The sequence below is a fragment of the Simochromis diagramma genome, unplaced genomic scaffold, assembly GCF_900408965.1.
Source record: "Simochromis diagramma unplaced genomic scaffold, fSimDia1.1 OVJJ01000596.1, whole genome shotgun sequence".
Classification (NCBI taxonomy): Eukaryota; Metazoa; Chordata; class Actinopteri; order Cichliformes; family Cichlidae; genus Simochromis; species Simochromis diagramma.
The window spans coordinates 10388917-10413242 of NW_024387245.1; the positions used below are offsets into that span (position 1 = coordinate 10388917).

Below are 24326 nucleotides of genomic sequence, written 5' to 3' on the forward strand. Positions count from 1 at the left end.
GAAGTGGAAAGATTTCACTGTCAACTGGGCAGCGATATAGAGAGATGAAGTCTGTAGGCGCTGGTAGTAATCCACAATCACCTCCACTGTTTTGACAGCACTAAGCTCCAGGTTGTTGTATTTACAACAGATCACCATATTAAGCCTTAAGGGGAACCAGTGCTGACAGACGGAGAGCCCATCATATGTCTGGCAGTTTCACATGCTTCTGCCTCCTGTCAGGCAGGAAGTCAGCGATGCAGCTGCAGGTACATTCAACTGGGACGGCTTGTCCTGCATGATGGTGTTGGAAGTGGAAATAGTCCATGAAGTAACCTGGAAAAAGTTCCTGTAGAGTTCAGGTGCTGGAGAATAAAGTGCAGTGCCATGTTAACTGCACACTCATGGAGATCATCTACCAGCACGCTGGCTTTATAGGCAAACTACAGGGGGTCTGAGATGGGGTCAGGGAGATATGACAGCAAAAGGCACTCTTTATAACTACAGAGGTCAGAACATTGGGTCTGTAGTCATTAAGGTTTATGATCCTTCATTTTTAGATACCTGGAGAATATTGGTGTGTAAAGAAACCCTCCTACAGTCAGAAATAAAATAGAAAAAAAGGAAAAATTGGTTTTCTGTGCCCCAGCTACAGACATGTGTAAATAGTACGGTAAAAGGAGGGGCTCTTTTATAGTGCTTTTTTACTCGAGCACTCCAAGCACTTTATACAACTTGCCTCATTCACATAAGAACTTTTTCTAGACCTAAGAGCTTTCTATCTAACATTCACACTTGATGACACACTCCACCTCCTGAGCCACCCCAAGCTTACTGCACCTGGTACTCCCAGGCAGTCTCCCATCAGAGTACAAACCAGGCCTAAATCTGGTTGGGGAGGTACAGCGAGTCATCTGCTAACACTGGAAAATTGTGCCGCGTCCCAAAGTATCCTTGGGTATCCTGCTCTCTGATGCATCCATTGGAGTGTGAATGTTAGATAGAAAGCTCTTAGAAAGCACTATACAAGAACCACTTCATTTATCATTTAGCTTCTGAGATTGGGCGTGTTCAGGGTGGCATAGCCATAAACAATGACAATAGTAGGGCTCTACTCATAAATGTGTAAAAACCTTAAAATGCAGTGAGCCATCATAACAGTGCTCACTACCCTCCACGACATTAAATACATCAAACAGTTCAGGACACAGAAGCAAGATAAAAACTGCTAAATTTATTGTAAATCCTAAGTCACTGACTGCATACATGAGGCACAGTTTCATAAAAAAACATTTAAAAAACATAAATAAGTTAGTGCGGTGGATAAAGTGGTTACAGCAGCGGTCCTCAACCCCCGGGCCTCGGACCGGTACCGGTCCGTGAGTCGTTTGGTACCGGGCCGCGAGAGTTGAGGTTCAGGTGTGAAATGTATAGTTTTCAGGGTTTTTATCGGTTTTCAGCGTTATTTTGTTATCGTTTTTATCGTTTACTCGGTTTTCCTGGGTCTTTTCACGTGTGTTATGAAGAAATCTTCTTTTTTTCGGTACCGGTACTAGTTTTATTTTGTTGTATTTATCCGCGACACCTTAAAGGCCGGTCCGTGAAAATATTGTCGGGCATAAACCGGTCCGTGGCGCAATAAAGGTTGGGGACCGCTGGGTTACAGAAACAAATGAAGTTTCCAAAGACTGCACAATAAATAAAAAGCACCACCTAAGAGATATGATGACGTGTGGTGTAAATGAGAGGGTGGTGTCAGGAAGGGTGTGACGTGCTAAATAGAAACAGAGAAGTGGCTGAAAGAACCATCTTCTTATAAAATAAAACAAATATAAAATAGCAGTAGTGAAAATAAAAAAACATTTTTTTAAATGCGCACACAGACTAGGGTAAAGGTATGAAATATAAATAAACATTTTGACAAAGCAACTGACTTAAATTGATAATTTCCCTGAAACACACCGATCGCTGCCATTGACACATGCTATGTGTAGATAGAACGGCTAAAAGCTCACACATGATGTTAACAAAGCAGATCACAGACTAACCCACACAAACGCCATGCATGCTAAAACAACAATAAGAATATAGAGCACATAATACAGCACAGTATAAACTGAGAGGCTTTTCTAATGCAAAGAAGCGGATCAGTGGCTTTTGCTAATTTGGTTAGCGCCTTGTACTGCAGGTAGTTAATGGACTTGCAAGCAGGAACACATCAGCTTACTTAAGTAGATTTCTTAAAGCTGCAAAATCACATCAGTGATGTGAAAACCAGTGAAAAAAATATCCTCCAAATCCAGCAAACAGTACCAAAACACAAAAAAACAGCTGCTCATGAGAAGTCAGTGACGGTGCTGCACATCTGCTTTGTATCAGGTACAGAGGTGGAGATGGTAAGGCCGAGTTGGTGCGCGTCAACCGGGGGGGGGAGGGACAAAGTGTGAATTGAGATCCTCCTATTGGTTCATGGCTACTGATGGCAAAGTTGGAGTATGGCTTTTTGTGTAGCAGGGAATACATCCACTCCACTTCCTGTCAAACTGAGTTGTCCTCGGGATTTAAAAAAAACAAAACAAAAACAAACCAGTGCCGGCTGACAGCAGCGTCTCACTTTCAGTGCAGTTGTGTCCGCGGACCACGATAGCTTTTACAATCGCCGTCTGCTTTGTTGTTGTCCTCAGTAGAAGCGCTTGCGTCTGTTCTCGTTCCAGTGGCTGTACACCACCAGGCCAATAACGATGAGGAAGATGCACCCCAGCATGGAGAAGAGCACGGTGAAGAAAATGGCTATTCCGCTCATCCCCTCATCACTCTGACCCACTGAAAGAGAGCACAGCAGTGAGCGAAAAGCACACCCTCTGATGGAAACTCCACTAAGTGATGCGTGACTGTGTTATCTCACATCTGATGAGCTCCATGTTGTCTACACTGGGTATGGTTATCACGTCTTCTTCCTCCTCCTCTTCTTCCTTTTTGCTCCGCAGCACCGTCAGTTGGTAGAGTTTCATAGAAATGATATCATGGTTATCTATTAAGTAAGAATCAGCAAATGGAAATGTGAAAAAGTTAAACAGAAACCAGAGATTAGAAGCTAATATGGAGTTCTAGGAATCTTCTTGCACTGTAATTCAGCTCAAGTGAAGCTGGCGTTGTGAATCGATGGTGAGATCATTATTTTCACGACTAAACTGCTGACTTAAAGGTTAAAATACCAGCTCGCAGCGCTAAATATTCACAGCCCTGAGGCCATAATTTAGAGTTTTAATATCTAAGTAGAGTGTCCTGTTACACAAGGCCAGATAACGACAATAAACAGCATCTAGTTTCTTTTTTCTTCATATTTTTACGTTTCCTAATCTCATTTTTACTACAGTTTTACAAAATATACTCTTGTCTGCATGATGGTGGTGTGAGAACTGACAGGTCTGCTACTTGGTGTTAGACTGTGATGATCAAATGTTTCCCTAATTCTTTGCAGAAGTGGATTTTCACATTTAAACTTCTTCTTTTTCCAACTGCTCCCTTTATAGTTCACCACAGCAGATCTGTCTCCATCTCTACCATCCTCTCCTCACACACCAACCCTCTGCATGTCGGCCTTCACTGCATCCGTTAACCTCCTCTGTGGTCTCTGTTTTTGTGTTTCCGTCTCTTTTTTGAATCCATTATTCTCAGAGTGTCATTGGTTCACTGAGTTTTTTCTGTCTCTCTCTCCCTATGTTTTTCCTTTATTTTGTACTAGCTTAAATAAAGGCTCGATTTCACTTCATTCCATTGTTTCTGCGTCTTGCAGTTGGCTCAACGCCACACATGACCTCTAAAGCACACAACAACAGTTTTAAAAGATAAAGCTAAAACCAGCCATTGCATTACTCTGCACTTGTTTACCTGAGAGATCTCCAGTGATTGCTGAAGCGCCAAAATAATAGCCTTGTGGCAACCGCACGCCGGGTAGGTCCAGGCAGTCCCTCCATTCATGCTGCCCGTCGATATCTATCATCACCTAGGCGAAACATTTCCATTTACTTCTAAGGTTCACCACTTAGAATGAACTTATATGATACAAGCTGCTTTTTCCTGCACGCCAAAATGATTCAGAGGCTGTGTCTCTCACCGTGAGCCTGCGGCGGACGTATCGGATGAAGAGGAAGCTATCGTGCTTGAGGTTGCGCACCATGGCGTTGCAGCCACCCAGCTCTGTGGGCCGGCCATCCCGCTCGTGGTCGTAGCTGATGGTGCCATTCCCCACCATTGCCAGGACGAAGGGGAAGATCCTCTTGTGGTCACAGGAGGAAAAGCAGAGAGGGAACAGGGCATTTTAGCAAGAGTGAATCCACATTAGTATGACTACAGTGACAGCAGCAAGCTGGGAAAAAGAAAAAGGGCTAAAGGAGAAGAAGAAATAATAAAATGGAGAACAATTAGGACATGCAGGCTCACTTCCTATTATGTGATTGTTTTGTGTAATTTCATAACATTTTATTAAGTATGACCCAGCTGTAACCACAAACAAACCATGGGGGGAGGGGAGAAAAAGGGTTAAACGAGAGTGGAGGCCGGATCATAGGGAGAGGGTCAGATGTTAAAAACACTGGTTACCTGTGTGCGAGGAGTGTATCTCTTCTTCTGCGCCTGTATCCAATTGTGTGCACAAAAGAAGAAAAATACAGCCCCTTTTACATAAACTGTTAATCCCACAGTGCACCCACACAGTAATCAGAACCACAGCAGCGCACCTCTATGTGTTTCTCCTCATTGGGGTATGTGTCCACAAAAACGCCCAAGCCGGTGAAGTTGTCCTTATTTCCAAAAACAGGCCCTGGAAAAGGATTTAAAGGCAGTGCTGGTAACATATAAACACTAGTTCTTATAGTTTATTTAGCCCCATGGTTGGGTTTAAATTGCATCCTGTAGTGCTTACCTTTCTGCATGCGTTCCTTCGTGTACCAAATGGCCAACCCGTCACCGTTCAGGTTCTTCTTTCCTTGCCCGTGAATTTTAAAGTGCACCTGCACCTCCCAGTCCTTCAGATGGCAGGGCTAAAACACAACAAGTCCAATAAGCTACAGAAGTATAAGTTAAAAGTCTTTGGTAGGCCTAGTACTGTTCCACAGTCTGGTTTCCTTTTGAGTAAATAATGTTTCACTGCCTGCTACATTTGATATAGAGCTTTATTAGGTGTAGGTGAGGTGACTGCATGGACAACACTTAAGGATGGGTTGAGGTCAAGCTAAGAGGAAAGGAAAATAGAAGCAGACTTCATCATTTTAGCGAGTCTACTAAGATTGAGGTAGATGCATGAGGTTTTTAACCCAACCACAGTCACAAGCAGCAGACGGTGAGGATGTTTGTTTACCAGTGTGAGATAAAATCAGCAAGGTTAAAGTAAAGATGATAGTGGACAAGCAGTCAAGCCTTTGTTGAAAGCAAAAGCCAGCGACTGAAGCTTCTTACTGTAATGAACCACATCTAACCAATTCTTAAAACCAAATATTACCATCATATTGTGACTGAGCATAACAATGTCAAAAGCCCATTTCTTAAAGTCAAAACAGTTCCAGAACAAAACAACTTAAACTGAAAACGTAGTAAAGCCTCGCCCACTGAAGACAGGCTGTGGTTATCAGTGTACAGCAGCTCTTATCACGACCACACAGTCATCGCATGCATTTGTACAATAACTATAGGTCTAAACCTTCAATGTTTCTTGCAGCAACTACTGAAAGTGGAAGAAACATTTGTGCTTTACTATGGAGCAGGGGTGTGAAACATAAGGCCCACGGGTCAGAATTGGCCCAGCAATGACTCCAATCTGGCCCACTCTTTGGAAAATGTAAAGGAGGGCATACATTTAACTGTATTTTCGTAAATTTTACTGCACCCAAAGTCTTTCATACTACACACAAGTAAGAGAAAAACAATTAAATAACAGAATAGACAACAGAAATGTATGTTTTTACAATGTCTTCACAATAAAATAATAATAGTAATACGTGAGAGCGGTTGTTGAAATTACACTTCTTTTTCTTATAGCGAGATATAGGGATTTTTACTAGTCCGGCCCACTTAAGATCACAGTGCACTGTAGGTGGCCTCTGGTGTAAAATGAGTTTGACATCCCTGCTTTAGACAAATCTAGCAAAACATTTTCATGACTGGGTACTTTTGGATGCTCCCTTACTTCACCACAAAGTATGGATCTGCATATTGGCATGACAGTATGACAATCATTAGCTCTCACACATCTCTCATTTCTAACCCTAGTATATCTTGCTTATTTACCATGTAGTAATAATCAGGATTTACTGCAGGGCTGGGGTGTTAGCCTGCGTTGCTGTAGCTAAGTAAACCTTATAAACAGGAAACAGAGTGCACAAGTCTGTTTAACTTCATCAGGCAACACAGTGGAAATTACCCTGCAGGATTTCAAACTAACCCTCACCTCTCCATCTGCAGCTTGTGTCTCTGGCTCTTACTGTAAATGTAAATACAGAGGTAGCTCTACTCTTTTTTTATTTGAACCTGCTGTTACAAGTACAGCTGAAACGACACAATATATTGCCAAAGGTATTGGGTCGTCTGTCTTCACACACATATGAACTTGGGTGACATCCCATTTTTAATCCATAGGGGTTTAATATGATTTCGGCCCAGCTGTTGCAGCTTTAACAGCCTTTACTCTTCTGTGAAGGTTTTCTACAAGGTTTAGGAGTGTTTATGGGAATTTCTGGTCATTCGTCCAGAAGCTCATTTGTGAGCTCCGACACTGATTTTTGCACAAGAAGGCCTGGCTCACAGTTCCCCCTCTAATTCACCCCAAAGGTCATCTACTGGGTTGAGGTCAGGACTCTGCGCAGGCCAGTCAAGTTCATCCAGACCACACTCGTTCATCTTCATGGACCTCGCTTTATCCACTGGTGTGCAGTCACGTTCCCACAAAGCTGGGAGCATGATATAGTTCAAAATGGATTGGTATGATGAAGCATTAAGAGTTCCTTTCACTGGAAATAACTCCTGAAAAACAACCCCACACCATAATCGCCCCTCCACCAACCTTTATACCTGGCCCAATACAGTCCGACAACCACCGTTCTCCTGGAAACAGCCAGTCCAGTGGCAGCGTGCTTTACACCACTGCATCTGACACTTAGCATCGAGTTAGATGATGAAAAGTGATTGTAACTTTTTTTTTAAGCACCTAAAGCAGTTAAGTCAAGGAAATAACTCAGTCACCAGACTTGCTGCTCATGTAGTATACTGGGAGTATGCAAACTTGTACACAGTGCAGCCTTTACTCACAATGCGGCTCCATATCGCCCCCTGTCTGCTCTGCATGTCAGGTGTCAGGCGCACCTGCTCGGTGGTTACCATGGCATCGCCCATCAGCTCCCAGTGGGAGGAGCTTGAGGAGCCCACACCTGGTAAAACAATCAGCACCCATTATAATGACAGCAAACCACAGCTCACTGAGCCTGAGATCAAAGTGCTTTGTCAGTGAGTGGGAGGGGGACACGCGCATGAAAGATAAGAAAGCACAAAATATATACCGAGTATGTCAGTATGACAATGCCACTAGACGAGTTGCGTGAGAAATAGAGTGATTTCATCTCAGAAAAGCGGCTAGCGCGTGCACGAGTTCATGAGTGAGTACATTATTCTGGAAATATCTGTCCTCGCCCCTCAGCCCGCGGCCCCCTCCTGTACCACAGGTACCTTGGTAAGGCTTGGAAAGGGAATGCTCCCGCTTCAGGAACTCCTCCATTTCGTGGTCATCGTCGGCAAAACACCGGCTTAGAGTAACAACCAGAAAAGCGATTGTCCAGCGAAATTTCAAAGGCATTTTCTTCCCTTTGCATGTAAAACCGAGCAGTAATTTGGAGCCACTGTAGAGACTGCTGCTGCTGGCGGCGGCCATCGTTGCTCTAAACCCAGCCCACTGAACCGTCACCTTCACTCCCATTGGTCCGCTGGGTTGCATGGCTCGTGACCATTGCTCGGTTTAGCTGTCAATCAAAAGAAATGGTTTTGACACGCTATAGGACTATACAGTTGTTTTAAATAATTAACGGGATCGTATACTGTGGAAATATTATTCTGATCGTCACATTTAAGCTTCAAAGACTTCACAAGACTTCACAGCATTCGGGAGACTTTTATGCATTAAAGTGCTTACTTTGTGCATTATTTGACTGTAGAAATATATTTATTCATATTAGAAAAGGCTGAAAGCAAATCTGGATGAATTAGACAGCTCAACAAACACTGGAATATAATCCAGTGACGCTCTCTGGCAAACAATAATATTCCAGACTTCACCCAACATTATTACTGCCAATTCCCCACCCATACTGACAGATCTACTCTTCGGACCTGTTTTGTGTGTATCTGCTTCTGGTTGTGTTGGCCTGTCTGATATCAGGTTGCTTTTGTGTATTTTTATTTATTTATTTATTTTTTGCATGTGTCACTTGTTTACATGACTGATGGCACTCGCTCGTGTGTGTGGCTCAGATGTGTTTCACAACCCTGTCCATATTCAAACCTCTCTGCACTTTTCATAGTGGCTTTGTCATTTCAGATCACGCACTGGTTTATGAAGATGCCAAGTTGCACACTGTAGCAGGTTAGGAGCAGGGATACATAAATAATTGCATCAAAAATGAAGTATTAATGGATTTTTCAGGGTTTATGTATAAGACCACACCACATACATCACACATACATACACCTCTTTCATATTGATTTTTGATTTATTTATTCACTGAACTTTCTTTAGGTTAATATAAATCAACAAATAAATTATGGTGTGATTCAGTTACAGTGAATTAGATCCAACTGTATTCCCACTTTAAAGACTCAATAATTATATAGAGTTTGACGTATATTTTACTCCAGAACATTTGTACTTTCAGTAAAAGTCTATTTTTATAGACTCTACATATACTGTGGTGTTACAACTTATAGAACATAAATATAAAGTATAGGATACTATATTTTGGACAATTTAATGCTCCCATAAAGGTCCACAAAGACATCTGTATAAAGTATAGAATTTAGGATTCGATACTACTTCCACAGCTTTAAAAAGCTGATCATCAGTATTTCATCACAGCATTTGTGCACTGTTTATTGAAACAGCTCTTTAATATTGTTCTTGCTAGTCTCTTTATGAACACTATTAAGACTGGAAAATAAGCAAATATAGAAAAATATCTAACTAAAATTTTAAAAATGTAAAGAAAATTGTAAAAGAAATATTCTAGCAGTGACAACAGACAGATGTGTGGCATTTCCCTGTAATCTGCAGGCCCAAGGCAGGAAACCTGAGTGATGGACAGACATAACAACATAGCTAATCTTCTGGCTACACAGAGACGACCACAAAGCATAAAAACATAGCACACCCAGCATGCAGCAGCTACAAGTTAGCACAAAAAAATAAGGAAATTTGTGTGTGATCGATTATTTATTTGTTGTGACGGTGCTTTTTGGCAGTAACTCTTATACTGTTTAACAGTCTGTTTTTTCCTCTTAAATGATGCCACATTTGTCGCATCAGAAATTGGGCACAACCTGTTCCAACTTCTCTCCTCTGGTAGGCGCTACAGAGTACACCAAAACAAGCAGCTTCAAGTACAGTTTCTTTCCACAGGCTGTGACTGTGATGAACATTTAGAACAGTCATTTAGTGTGAGTGACTGTGTTTTTATACCAAATTATTTGCTATTTATTGGCTGACAATTACAAGTCGTGGAGACATTTTTCAAACTAATCCTTTACAAAAAGAAGCAATAAAACACTATGAAAACACCTCACCAAACATAAAATTATATAATTGTAAAATTGTGCACAAAGTATCAAAGTAAAAATATTATTCTGCAGAAAAATGTCCTCTATCAATGTTTTTAAATGAGCTTTTTAAAAATAATTTATATTATGTTTAATGTTCAGCATTAGACCAGCGTGTGACATGGTTAACAGTCATCTACAGGGGTGATTAAAAGATACAGTTTGCAACAGGTCAACTTGCTTGTTTTATTAGACCAGACATGGTCAGAGTTGCCATCCCCTCTCCATAATTCTCACAGCTTTCCTTGCTAATGTATTTTCAAACTCGATCTTCTCTACATCACACATTTTGGCCAAGCTGGTTAGCAACATGAAACTCATCACTGAAACTTGTTTATTTGCTAAATCGAGCTGCTATGAAATGAACTTATCAATTGTCAGCAAGAGGGCAGCAACGTAAACAGATAATGTCCAGGGTGGGAAGGATATTTCATGAGGTTTGCAGCACTGCTGAGGAGACAGACATGACTCATTCGTGTGCTGCATGGAGTTGTTTTACAGTCAAAACCAGATCATATGGGATTATCTTTCACAGGTAAGATTGAGCAATTTTTTAAATTTTTTAAATTCTATGTATGGGTATTACCTGGGGCAGTTCTAGGTTCAAACTTTTACGGCTGCTCAGCTCCCAGTTATCATGTCATGCATACAGTGCCTTGTAATTAATATGAAAGGAATACGCTGTTTACAAATGTAATCAACCCTATTAACATTTGCAAACCTCAGTTCAGCTGAATAAAAAATGCTATGTTACCTTCAAAAGCAACCTAATTAGTTGGATGACCAATTGTAGTTACTTTCTAAGAATAATTTAGGGTGAATTATCAGAGATTTGAATCTGATCCAGCTGTTTTAGGTTGGAGCCTTTAGTTATCAAATTCCAGGCAAAGACTCAGTCATTAAAGAAGTTAAACATGATTGATAAGATGATAGAAGAAGATGATAAGATGAGAAATATGCACAACATTATTTCAATGTCTTAATCACAGAGGCAGTTCACCAAATCATCAAGCACTTAAAGTAGCATTATTCAGTATATTCAATGCAGACACTGGAAAATGACCTGTACACGAGGCAAGGTTAATAGAGTTGTTTTATATTAAAGTTCTTGAATTCATACATGAATGACAGGAATGTCCCCGCATTATCAGAAGTTTGAACTTTTGCTATATTTCAGTTACAGTGTGTTTTAAATCTGCATCACTGATTTGTGTCATGAAATTACCTCTTTATCTTTTTCTTGCTGCAGCAACGAAAGTCTTACTTAGGCTTTTAATGACAAAACACGCTGTTGAAACAGCAACGTCTCTGTGTGAACGCACTGTAACATCATGACATCAACAACCCTGGACAGAAAACATGTTTTCATTCTGTCCTGTGCTGTCGTCAGTAGAAAAGTTAGGAAAATAAAATTAATACTATTAATAGTTATTTTTAGGGGTGCTCTGATATAATTTAGGGCCACTTGAGTACCCAAAGGGTCTAAACTCACCAATGGGTTTTTCTATGGTAACTATGTTGTCATTATGACATCCAGCCATTCAGCTTCTTTCCCCCTCTGATTTTTACACCAGTCCAAAACCTAGATAAAGGTTAGCCAACTGAACAAACCAGACAAAAATAATACATTTATTTTTCTTCAATGTTTCTTATTTGAGTGAGCTTAACAAAGGATTTTTGGTATCTGTTTGTTGTTTATGTGTGTATGCTTTTTTAGGGGGCTGGAATAACAACCCCTCACCAGGCCAGTTCAAGGCCACTTTCAAATGTCTCATTGTGCGGTGTGGTGTGCTACTACAGCGGTCCCCAACCCCCGGGCCTCGGACCGGTACCGGGCCGCGAGAGTTGAGGCTCAGGTCTGAAATGTATGGTTTTCAGGGTTTTTATCGGTTTTCAGCGTTATTTTGTCATCGTTTTTATCGTTAACTCGGTTTTCCTGGGTCTTTTCACGTGTGTTATGAATAAATCTTCTTTTTTTTGGTACCGGTACTAGTTTTATTTTGTTGTATTTATCCGCGACACCTTAAAGGCCGGTTCGTGAAAATATTGTCGGGCATAAACCGGTCCGTGGCGCAAAAAAGGTTGGGGACCGCTGTGCTACTAAACACATCAGGAAATGTGGCAACACAGGATGAGACTGTGGCTACGTCCACACGTACACGGGTATTTTTGAAAACAGAGATTTTCCGTTTTCGTTTTAAAAAATAATCCCGTCCACACGTAAAAGCAGAAATGAAGGAAAACGCTGCTAGGAACATGCCAAAGCAACAGGTGACGATATATTCCTAACCGTGCAGAAATGTTGGCCAATCAGAAGTCTAGAAGCCTCGGTGGGAAATAGTAAATAAAGATGGGGCATAGAAGCAGAACCGAGTCGTATGTGTGGAGGGACAGTAACTGTGTGTATATGTAAGCATTTAAACACTGCAGAGAGTACAATTAACAGTAACAGTACTGTAGAAATTAATTTCACCGAAACAATAACGTGGCGCACAGTGTCACGTCAAAAAAGGCGCACATCTTTGACGCTGCGTTTTCTGCATTTTCTCCGTTTTTCTCGTCCACACGTAAATGCAAAAACTGAGTTTTCAAAAATATCCACCCTGGCCGGAGTTTTTAAAAATCTCAGTTTTCAGTGACCGAAAACACGGTTTACGTGTGGGCGAAAGGTGCAAACGCATAGAAAAGTCTGCGTTTTCAAAAATACCCGGGTACGTGTGGACGTAGCCTGTGTCCCTGTCTGCTTCTGAGCTGTCCCTTTCTCCAGCTGCAGAAGAAACTGGGGAACTTCCATTCCTGAAACTATGTGTGACCATAGCTATCTACCAACCCACTTGGGTGTCCTTGTTTATGTTACGGGGGTAGAAGTAGTTTTAATATTATATTCTGTATTTTACTGTTTTGGTGTTATAGTATGGTTTTATGCATGTTTATATATATTTTGCATGCTTTTATTTTTAAGGGTTTTTTTCTTCCTACCCACACCATAATCAAAGCAATTCTCCACACCTGTTCACACTGCATAAAAGATGGGAGGTGAGGGCAGTCAAGAAGAGTCACAGAGCACGGGCAGTTGGGAGAGGAGTGACAGAGTATGCACAAAAGTGGCACAAGCATGAATACTGCAGCTTTGGCAAATGTCCAGCTGGGATAACCACATTTACTCAGGGCCTTCTTGATGTGATGTTCTTCTGCTTCCCTGGCCGGTGTGTCTGTGGGGATGGTGTTTGCTCTGTGTTGTAGCGTCCTGATGACACCCAATTTATGCTCCAGTGGATGATGAGAGTCAAACCTTAAATACTGATCCTATGCATAGGTTTCCGGTACGCATCAGCCTCCGGTACACTTAAGTTGTGATAGTTTCAGTCATTATGCAAATGTACTGTTTATAAGATCTGGGAAACCTGCAGTCAGCTGAGACTGAAGAAGTCACTTGGATCAGTGACAAAACGTTTCTCCCACAAAACGCTACGTCCAGATGAACAGAATTAACTTTGGGGAATTTCCTTGCCTGGATGATTGAGACAAATGTTATCTGCTACTCTTGAGTTTTGTATTTCTTGGGTGCACTGACCCCTTTATTTTATTCTTTTAGCTGCTCTCCATCCAATGGAAAAAAGACCTCCCTCTTCCTTCTCCTTTGGCCTCATTACATTTACATTTCAGGTTTTGTCATTGTCGTTTGGTGACTGATGCTGTACCTGCATCATTTGATTGGGTTATGACTTGTTCACACCGGTCGCGAACGAAATGGCTCTTAGCGCCGGGTCTTTGACGTGAACGACGCGAGCCGGCTCTTTATCACGAGCCGGCTCCTTATCGCAAGCCATGGGTTGTTGTTTTTTTTCCTTTCTCTCACCCTCTCTCTCTCTCTCTCTCTCGCACTTTTTTTCCGCTTCACTCCGCATGCGAGCCTTGCGCTTGCGCTGGGAGGAGGGGGGAGGGGTGGTAGTTACAGTCGCAGTAGCACAGGAACAGAGCAGGAAGGAGAGACAGAGAAAGAGAGCCAGGGACAAAAACGTCACATTAGAAAGGTATAGTGATCATCCACAACTATTTTCAGTTGCAGATGATAAAGGATTCAGAACGTTTATTCATGCAGGCCCATATGACAGAGAATGTGCATGTTCTTTTTGTTTTCATATTATAATTTATATTTAATTGTGTTGTGATTTGCAGTGTTTTGTGTTGTTTCACTTTAAATTTGTTTAAAAGGAAAAAGCTGAAAGCTAAATGGTTAAAAGTTGAAATGTGAATAGTTGGTTTTTGTATTATATGATTTATTTATTTATTACATTTTATGTGGAGTGAATAAATAAAAGTATATTTACGGTAGCTCCTAGAGACAAAGCACGTACAAATATCAAAACACGTCCGAACTCTGAAGCACGTACAAACCCTGAAGCACGTACAAACTCCACAACACGCAAAAACTCCACAACACGTACAAACTCCACAACACGTACAAACTCCACACGCAAAAACTCCACAACACGTACAAACTCCACACGCAAAAACTCCACAACACGTACAAACCCCGAAGCACGTAAAAACTCCACAACACGCAAAAACTCCACAACACGTACAAAACCCCGAAGCACGTACAAACTCCAAAACACGTAAAAACTCAGACGCACGTAAAAACTCAGAAGAATGTAAATGCTAGGCGCAGTGTTGAGCTTTTGTTACGTAGTGGCTACACAAGCCAGCGAGTTCAGTTAACGCTAGAAATGTGTTTTGGAGTTTGTACGTGCTTTGTCTCTAGGGGCCACCGCATATATTTATATATAAACATATATAAATAAATCCACTCTTTTTTTACATTAGTAATTCCTTTTGTACATAATTTTATATTGTTGTTAATGATAAATTAATTAAAGCAACAAAACAACCGAAAGAGCCAGTTCTCTAAAAAGAGCCGGAAATCCCATCACTATTCTGTAGGCACTGTAAAAGTAATCGGCTCAGCTGAACGTTTAATTTGCCAGTCAGTGTCAGGGCAAGCTGTTTAAATACAAACTTTAAGCCTGGCCATGTCTCAGTATGCGTGCTTGTGTGTACTTGCGTTCTCATGGACTTGTGATACATCATCAGTCGGAGACCAAGTACTGTTCCAATTCAAAGTATGCATCAAGCCGAGTATGCTAAAAATTCCTGGATGTGTTCTTGCTCCTCCCATTTTGTCGAGCATGCATCAGTGGTGACTTGTGTGGACTTGGTACAGCCAAATATCCCAGAATGCATTTTGTCCAAAACTCAAATCCGGCAATGGCGGAGGAGCGCCACCAAAAACTTTTAAATATTACTCTTTCTGGATCACAAAATAAACCTTTTAAGTTATTTTCAGATGTCTGTTACCCACCAGCTCAATATCTGACTGGGAGGTCAAGGCTCACTAGAGCCGGCAAGAACAGTGGACAAATACAAAAACCCCCCGAAAAAAACCCTATGATCCGAAGCCAGACTCTTTATCGATCTGATCAGCTGTTCTTGTCACTTCCTACGGTGGATTATATCTCATCATGTTGTCAGCGTGACCTATCACATGGACCTGTCCAACAACAACAGGAAGTGATGTTTGTTTTTTTTCTCTCTACACTAGTATTTGCTCTCATTCGTAATGTTGCAATCGCTTTCTTGGAAACTTACACTCTATACACAACAGACACTCAATACACACTTTCTACACCTCCACACATGACATTATTATGCAGTCAAAATCCGACACGCCAAACACTTCACCTTGCGTGAAGCTTCGGCTCTCATTACCGCCCCACCTGAAGACAGTGGCCATTTGTCAGATCCTGATTCTGCCGACAGTGGGGATGAAACCGACTTCGTCGAAGGGATTGACCCTTGCCAAAACAAGTATGTATATTGTTTGAAAAAATAGTTTTATGTTAGAGAAAAGTAAGACGAATTTCGTGCGGAGAGGAATTTCGCACCGCAAAACATTTTTGTGCGAATTACGCATCATTATATTACTTTCATGCTGGACAAATCGAACACGGTGTTAAATTCTTTTGTGTATAGTGTTGATAATGTTGAAGAGGAGGGAACGGAACTGAAGTGTCCTGCTCGACTGAAGCAGCCTCTACTCCAGAGAGAAGTAGAGGGAGAGGAAGGAGTCGGATGAGTTGTCCTCTGGCAAAAAGAGGCAAGAGCTTCAGGTCAGAGTCACTCTCCAGTGATACACAGCTACCTGGAAGAGTGATAAGGACCCAAACAACTTTCCTCAACCTGTCTACCGAATTTCTTTCCAAAAAGAATGCCAGATGTGGAGCCACCATTTTCAGTATGTGTGGACAGTCCATCTCCATGTGAACTGTTCAAGATTTACTTTGACCATGCTGCTATCAAAACACGGTGTGCCAACACAAACAAAAATGCAGCTAAAAATATTGCTGCAGGCAAAAACTTCAAGTGGACTGAGCTCACAGAGGCTGAAATGTACCATTACTTTGGCCTAACACTCTACATGGGGGTTCTAAAGCTGCCCACAATGAGAGATTTTTGGCATGTGAATTCGATTTTTCATGTGGAATATCTTTCCGAGGTCATGTCCAGACACCGGTTCCTCACCATCACTTGGAATGTTCATATGAGTGATCCTGCGGAAGATGCTCTCAATGACAGAAAAACAGGCACTGGTGATTATGACTGCCTGCACAGAGTACATTCCCTGTATGACGTTAGCGTGTCGCCTGCAAAGCTGTATACTACCCACAGCAAAACCTCTCTGTGGATGAGCTCATGGTCTATAACAAAGCCAGAGTTTTCCTGAAGCAATACATAAAAATCAAGCCAACAAAGCGGGGGATAACACTTTTTGTGCTGTCTGACAACACAGGCTACACAATGGACTAACATTTATACAGGGGGGTCAACTGTGGTAACTGAGAAGGGGCTGTCATTTGCTGGGATGGCACTTATAAACAAAAACTACCTGGGAACGGGATATCACATTTATTGTAATAACTTTTATACCAGTCCAGCACTTTTTCACCACCTTTCACCATGGCCTGGGGGTTGGAGCATATGGCACATTTTGGGACACAAGAGTTGGAGTACCAAAAACCAAAGTTAACGCTCTGACAAAAAAAATCTCCGGGGACACTATGAAAAGGATCTGCAAGGTTGAAGGACGACACAGAACAGTTGAGGTGCCATAACCATCAGCTGTAAAGGACTACAACCTCATGGGAGGAGTTGACCTGTCAGATTTTTTTGTTGATGAAGTACTAAAATGCTTGTGTGCAAACACAAACAAAAATGCTGCAAAAAATAACGAAAAGGGTGAAAAATTTTACTGGAATGAAATAACACCAGAAGAGCTACAAAGGTACCTGGGCTTGTTTACTTTACACTTTACAGTCTGCAATTTTCCAAAAATGTCAGACTTTTGGAGGAGAAACACAATTTTTCATGTTCCTTTTCCTGCCACTGTAATGTCCAGAGACCGTTTTATGGCCATCACTTCTAATCTTGGTATCAGTGATCCAGAAGAAGATGCGGCCAATGACAGAAAAAGGGCACAGAGGACTATGACATACTTCACCGAGTCAGACCTCTCCTTGAGATAATGAGAAATCGTTGCATAAGTAATTACCACTCAGAGCAGGTTATTTCAGTTGATGACAGGATGGTTTCTTCAAAGCCAATATTAGCCATCAAGCAATGCATGAAGGCCAAACCCACCAAGTGGGGGCTAAAAAATTTTGTTGTTGCTGATGTCAATGGCTACACAATAGACTTCAAGCTGTATACAGGGAAATCAAAGTTTTCATCAGGGAAAGGACTCTCTTTTGACAATCTGGGATCGGGTTACATTTTTTACTGTGACAACTTCTACACCAGCCCAGCTCTCTTTCAACACTTGAATAAGCAGGGATTTGGGGCTTGTGGTACATACAGGCTGGGTGTTCCATCCACTCAGGAAAATGCTCTACATAAAAGATCACCAAGAGGGGGCCTCTTGGTGGATCAGGGACGGTGACCTTTTATTTGTAAAGTGGATGGACGGTCGAGAAGTCTCTGTCTGTACTACCGTTCACCCTGTGTCCAGTGGGGACATAGTGTTACGCTGGCAGAGAAAGGAAGATGGACATTTTGAGAGGGTTTCTGTCCCCAGATCGACAGCTGTGACTGAGTACAATAAATACATGGGAGGAGTGGACACATCAGACCAGATGCTGGGAACAAATTTAGTCCATCGCAAAACTAGAAGATGGGACATGACAGTTTTCCAGCATCTTCTGGACGTTGCAGTTACAAACAGCTTCATCATTCACAAAGAGTTGTGCATCAGCAAGCAACAGAAGCACAAGACTCACCAGGCCTTCCAGGAGGAGTTCCCTGCACATCTCCTAGGTGTTTGCTTGGATACCAGGCCCGAGTCCCCAAGTCAAGGACACTTTCCTGTCCCTACAAGCACTGTGGATATAGGAAAGAGGCAGAGGGCAAGCATAGGAAGGAAGCAGTGCACTGTCTGTAAGAGAAGCACTCCTTGGAAATGCCAACAGTGCAATATAGGCCTTTGCCTGCAGCTTGAGAGGAACTGCTTTTTCGAGTTCCACCAGGGACCAAAAATACCTGGACTTGCATAGAAAACAGAGACCCCCAGAAACAAACTATAGTCCCAAAGTTCACATATTTGTTGTTGTTTAGTGTTTTAAAGTTTAAATTGCAAATTCTAAATATTTTATTCATGTACACTTTGAGTTCTTATTCAGTAAAAATCTGTAAGATTGAATTTAAATTCGTTTTTTGTGTTTTCCCGTTATTATTCCCTTGTTACACATCAATCCGATTGTTAAGTGATGACGTGACGAATCCTACTTCCAGGCCTAAAGTAGTCTGCATTTAATATGGCTTTTGTGTTGTTAACATGTTTAATGTTTTGTATTTTCTTCTATTTAATCTCAAAAAGCTCCTAAAACAGTCAGTGATCACTGTTGACCTCCCTCGGCTTTTATTACTGCTAATCATTTATTTAAGCTCAGTTTTTAAAACCTTAGGATGTAACTACAGCCCAGCCCATGCAGCAGTATATGAATGACTAACCTCGTATTGTGGATGGATTATCTCAGTTGTTCTCCTGGCTGAAGTTTGGTCCTTTTACAGCATCCTGCCATGCGATTACATTTGTTCCTGACCACCGAGAACACTCACGTTAACTTTTATCGAGTGGAAAAAAGTTAGCTTGTTTATATTATGCTAACATAGCTGTGTCGCTAGCGGTCACGTAGCACATCATTATATACCAGCTAGCCCAACTTCAGTAACCCTACAAACATCACTGCTGTTTAGTTTGCTGTCTTCATTTATGCTGGAAGTGATAACAGAGCTGTACGTTTTAATTTGTTTCCAAAACCCCGCAGTCAGGACATGCTATATTGTATTTAGATAGAAGCTAGCGAGCTAACTTCATGCTAACTTCTAACTCCGTTAAATGTCATAAATTCCGTTTTCATGGATGCCTGGATGTTAAACTCAATTGTTACATCTGGTAGAGCAGAACGCTGATCATTTTATTAAAGATGAAAGACTTTAGACAGTTTTTCAACTCTCAGTAATGCCATAGTGATCGTTTGATATATGGACCTGCAGCGGAGTTTAGGTCCAGACACGGCTAGTGACGTCAGACTGAACAACCGGATAGCATACAGTAAATAGGGTTGCCAACCGTCCCTTAAAAAACGGAATCGTCCCGTATTTAGAAACAAAAGTACACGTCCCGTATTGAGCTAATAAGGGACGCACTTTGTCCCGTAATACAGTGAGAATCAAAAGTAGTCTATAAATGTTAATGGAATTAACGCTTTGTTTGAAAATATAATTCCCAGCCCCTCTCCTGCTTTGTGACCAATGAGCTGACAGCACACTTATGACAATTCGAGTATGACAATTCAGATTACCGCTTATCTCATTGGTCGAGGAAAGGTCGCTTACGGAGAAAATACTGGAAGACAACAGATGACCACAACAACAAGCATGGCCAACAGGGAAACAAACGCCGACACTGCGGTGCAAGTCTCGGACGACAGTAAACCTAAAGCTGGGCAGACACTGTGCGATTTTTTTCAGTCACGTCATTCAGCTCCTGCTCAAACTGCACAATTGACAGGTTAGAAGTTGGTAGGTCACGATGCAGGGTCTCACACTATACCGCCCGATGCTCTGATGCGACCTGAGTGCTCTATGGCTCACTCTCTCTGTCTTTCACTCACACAGACACGCACACCACCACCATCAACTTTGCTAAATTGCTAATGAAAAACATTGATCAGGCAGCTGTGATTGTGCAGCAATGTAAATCCAACTATTTTCACGGTTGTTGTGGTCGTGATAATTTTGTGAGGCCACATCGAAAAGGCTCGGATGAGCTTTCCAAAGTTCTACAAGTTGTGCCTCCATCGCTTGTGTCCAGATCACACGCTGCACAGCTGTGCTGCTCCATCTTTTTCACCGACGTTTACGTGTTTGCGCGTGAGCAGTGTGAGCACCTGTGGTGACACCCTCACGAGCGATTGATGATCGGGAGCTGGTCGTGAGGTGTTAATCGCTTCTCGTTACCCCACGTATACTACACGATGCACGATGAAGGCCAAAATCGGGCCGATCACCAAATCGGTCGCACGACTCAAAAATTGTCTCAAAATGGGCCAAAAATCGCACAGTGTAAGCCCAGCATTAGAGCAGCAATGTTTGTTTGCTCAGAGAAAGAAAAAAAAAAAGGCTGCAAAAGTACAGGGAGGAATAGGAAAAGGAAAACACCTGGCTGGGAAAATGCACGATAACACCTTTAAAGTGCACTGCACTGTGTGCCGGCGCACTTTTTCCATAGGCATGTTTCTAGTGGTGGGCACATGAAGAACATGAGGGGCGTGAAAGCTCGGGGAACCCTTAACCAATTTTTTGTCCACCAGGCCACGGCAGAAGCAGATATGGTATGTAAACACTGGTTTGTGTTTTTTTTTAAACCCTCTGGTTAAGGTTAATATGGGCATCTGCAGTGAATATCAGCGCTATGTGGCCAGAAGTGTGATAATATAATTTATCTTGTGTAATAAACTGCAAGGATAGATGATTACAACAAATAGATCACTAATACATAAAAGTAATACATAGATTAATAATGATGATGAGTTATGATGCGTAATCATGGGAACAAGTGGGTTTACAAACAAGAGCAGCTGATTAGCATTAGAAAAGCTGAATAATACCTCAACTGAAGCCAATTGTACTAAATGCACTATATGTGCACTGTTACAAGAATATTTTTCGTTCTATTGTTTTCTATTAATTTATATAATTTTAAGTTAAGCAGGACAGAGTTCTTTTAAAGAAAGATTTACTTATATTCTCAAAAGTTAAGCATGACAGGCTTCTGTTTAAGAAAGAGACCTGTTTTACTGTGTTAATGTTGTCATTTTGAGCTAAAAATAAATGGCTAAATGATCATTTGTTTCCCATATGGTCATATCACAAAGAATATGCATCTGCTTAAATCAAATTCAAGTCAAATGGTTAAAAAATAATTTCACACACAAAAAAAAGAGCTACAAAATTCACCACACTGGGAAGGATGAACTGGGTTGCCCGGCCCTGGCCACGAGGTGTCCCTTATTTATTTTTCAGGGAGTTGGCAACCCTAACAGTAAAACAAAACAAAACAAAAAAACTACCAAATGTTGAAAGAAGTAGTAGTCCTGAAAAAAAGGGACAAAGGCACACAGTTACAGCAGATTTTATGAGACTTTTACAGCTAAAACAACACAATAATTCCAGGCAGCCTGTTTAATATTATAGGGTATAAAGGGCTAACTTTGTGATGTAAGTCGAGCTAGCAGGCATGCTTTTGCTTATTTCATCCACATATATATTTGTGTAATCCAGCAGTTCAGCTGTAGCCTTAGAATCAGGGTCTTCATTAACCGGAGACAGTGTGTCCGCTGTGAGGAGTGCTTTGCCTGGAGTGTGTGAGATAGTATAACTGTATCTCATAAGCCTAAGTTGGAACCACTGGATTCTGGGTGGAAGCTCAGTTAGTGCTTGTTGCTCCCCGTCTGACACCATGTTTTGAGGCTTAAGGATTAAAGCAACAGTTTGTAGAGTAACTCAAACTCGTACTTTATTGTCAAAAGGCTCCCCGAACCATTTTTCTCCTTAGCAAGCTGCCGGTTTATCCAATGTTCACGCCTTGTTAAACCTTTCACAATAAAACAGGTTACACTAAAACAGATAGTTGGCTGACAGTTGGTTGTTACACTCTGGAAATGGAATGAAGGTGAGTGTTATTAACCCTCTGGGACATGCTGCACCTCAAAATCACGTGACCGATTTAAGCTGACAGCAAAAAGCTGCAGCCATGCTGAGTCTCCATTTCCGCTTGTGTTGAAAGTTTGAACTTGAAAGTATACACACGTTTCTAAATTGTAATAACAGGCCACTAAATCCAGAGTTATGATTTAAAAAAATAAGCAATGCTTTTTTCTGAATACTATTGTCATGTTTGTGCGGGAAGAAAGCTTAAAAAAAAAGCATCTTCTAAGGACAGCGCAAAAACAGTAAAGAAAAAAAAGACGCCACCTTTTTCCTATTGGTGGAAAAATGTACCATATCAACCAATAAACTATGTGCATATGCTACTTCCGGTGGGGAAACTCCTGTATAGCGCTTCGTTTCCAGTGTGATATTCGCTCCTTGTTTATGGTCAGGTTTTCCAAAACAAGTCAACCAAATGGATGAATCAAGAGGCAATTTACATTTCTCAAGATGTCTTGGCCATTTACCGAATATATCTGTAGATGATGTTCATCGACTTGTCGATATTTTTCCCCCGCGCCTCAGAGCAAAACAGAGAAAGGATTCAAAGAAAGGATTTCTCAGTATTTGTATACAGTGGTCCCTTGTTTGTCGCGGGTGTTAAGTTCTAAAAATAACCCGCGATAGGTGAAATCGCATAAAGGCTGTAAAACTGTAAAACCCCTCACTACATACTTTTTTCATACAGACATGAACATTTTCACACTTTTCTCTCTTGTTTAAACACCCTCAAAGTTCAAAACTTAATAAGGTAAAATAAGTCCAGTATTACAGAATGAAACCAAAGATCAAACCCTGTTTTCAGGTCCAGAACACGGGAATAGAGCAGCTGCGAGAGAATTCAACATCAATGAATCATTAATGAATCAATGAATCAGAAGTCCAACTTTTTGTGCAATGGTTATCTTCCTCTGCCTTAGACGGTGCAAAACGTTTCGTCGACATTGTTTTTGTTGGGAAGAAAAGTACAGCACTTCAGAGTCACACTGCTAGCAATTGATTTAGCGATTCTGTACGGCAAAGGAGAGATGGCACGGAGGAGATCAACAGTGGTCTACAGCCGATCAGGACGCAGAACACAATGCGGTGTAAAAAAAAAAAAAAAAAAAAAAGCATGCAAAATTGCACTAAAAAAACCCGCAAAAGGGACCACTGTAATTTTGAAGATAAGTCACAACATACCCTTCGTAAATACTAATATATAGACGCCCTTACTAGCAATCGTTCATTTAATTTTTCTGTGGGTTTTTTCACGGTTTGTTGACATGCTGTGTTGGTGTGTACTTGACTAGCTGATATCGACTTTACGGGGGAAACATCTGGCTTTGACTATTGTTCACCTGTAGTTTGAATGCTGAACATTTGCCTGTTTAAAACGCGTATTGCTCTTACTCTCAACAAGCAGCGGTGCTGCCATGGGCACCTCACCCGTGCCAAAGCGCTCCCAGGCGGAGGATAGTCCTCCCCCAGCTGCTATCAGGGCAGGAGATGTTCACACCTATGCGTCCAAATTGCAAATGAATCAAGCATGAGCGAAGCCGCTGCTCCCGCACTGACTGTAACGCAGTCAATTCTTCTTTTACTGTTGAGTTGTTTTGTGAATCACAAGGTTTAAAACTACTAATAAACACACACACACACACATATACACACAAAGTAACTCCACTAGAGTGCCAATTTCGGGTCACTTTTGCCGGCCCAAGCCCGGATAAAGGAGCAGGGTTGGAATTGTGACATTAAAAAACAATAATTGCTAAAAGTAATTTAATTTGTAGTTCTAAATAAATTCTCAATGCATTTAGGACGTTTTTTACTCACTTTATGTCTCTTCCACTATGTTATTTCTCTTTCCAGCAACGTAGGTTACAATTACATTAGCATGACCAATTATGCAAATTAGGCGATGATGTCACTTAGCAACTTCTAGCGACTTTTAGGACAGCCAATAGCGATTTTCCTTACTGAGGAGTTGGCAACACTGGTCAAAATTGATCATTTGTGTGTTCTCACCTTCTGCTCTTTGTAATTTAACACGATCTTTCCGTTTTCGTGTTTTGGACATGATTTTTGGGTCCATCTTCAGCGTAGTGATTGACCGCAAAATAAAGCTACCGGAAATATACAACTCTACATCCGGTCTTAAAACAGGAAGTTAGCATTTTCTCGTG

The 24326-nt window shown here is 41.4% G+C and overlaps 1 protein-coding gene across 2 annotated transcripts; it reads right to left on the reverse strand.

The window, feature by feature from the left end:
* Nucleotides 1-1537: 1537 nt before the first annotated feature.
* On the reverse strand, nt 1538-11688 carry lman2la (lectin, mannose-binding 2-like a). 2 transcript variants are annotated; one of them, XM_039999952.1, is made up of 9 exons: nt 7696-11687; nt 7282-7400; nt 4904-5021; nt 4719-4801; nt 4582-4614; nt 4097-4258; nt 3871-3985; nt 2885-3010; nt 1538-2802 (listed from the first exon to the last, which is right to left on the reverse strand). In XM_039999952.1, exons 1-9 carry the CDS (start codon nt 7958-7960, stop codon nt 2660-2662), a joined length of 1164 nt encoding a protein of 387 aa, XP_039855886.1. In that variant the 5' UTR covers nt 7961-11687; the 3' UTR covers nt 1538-2659. The 2 variants fall into 2 exon arrangements, with proteins under 2 accessions (XP_039855886.1, XP_039855887.1); XM_039999953.1 differs by lacking the exon at nt 4582-4614 and having other exon boundaries at nt 7696-11688.
* Between the last annotated feature and the right edge of the window lie 12638 nt (nt 11689-24326).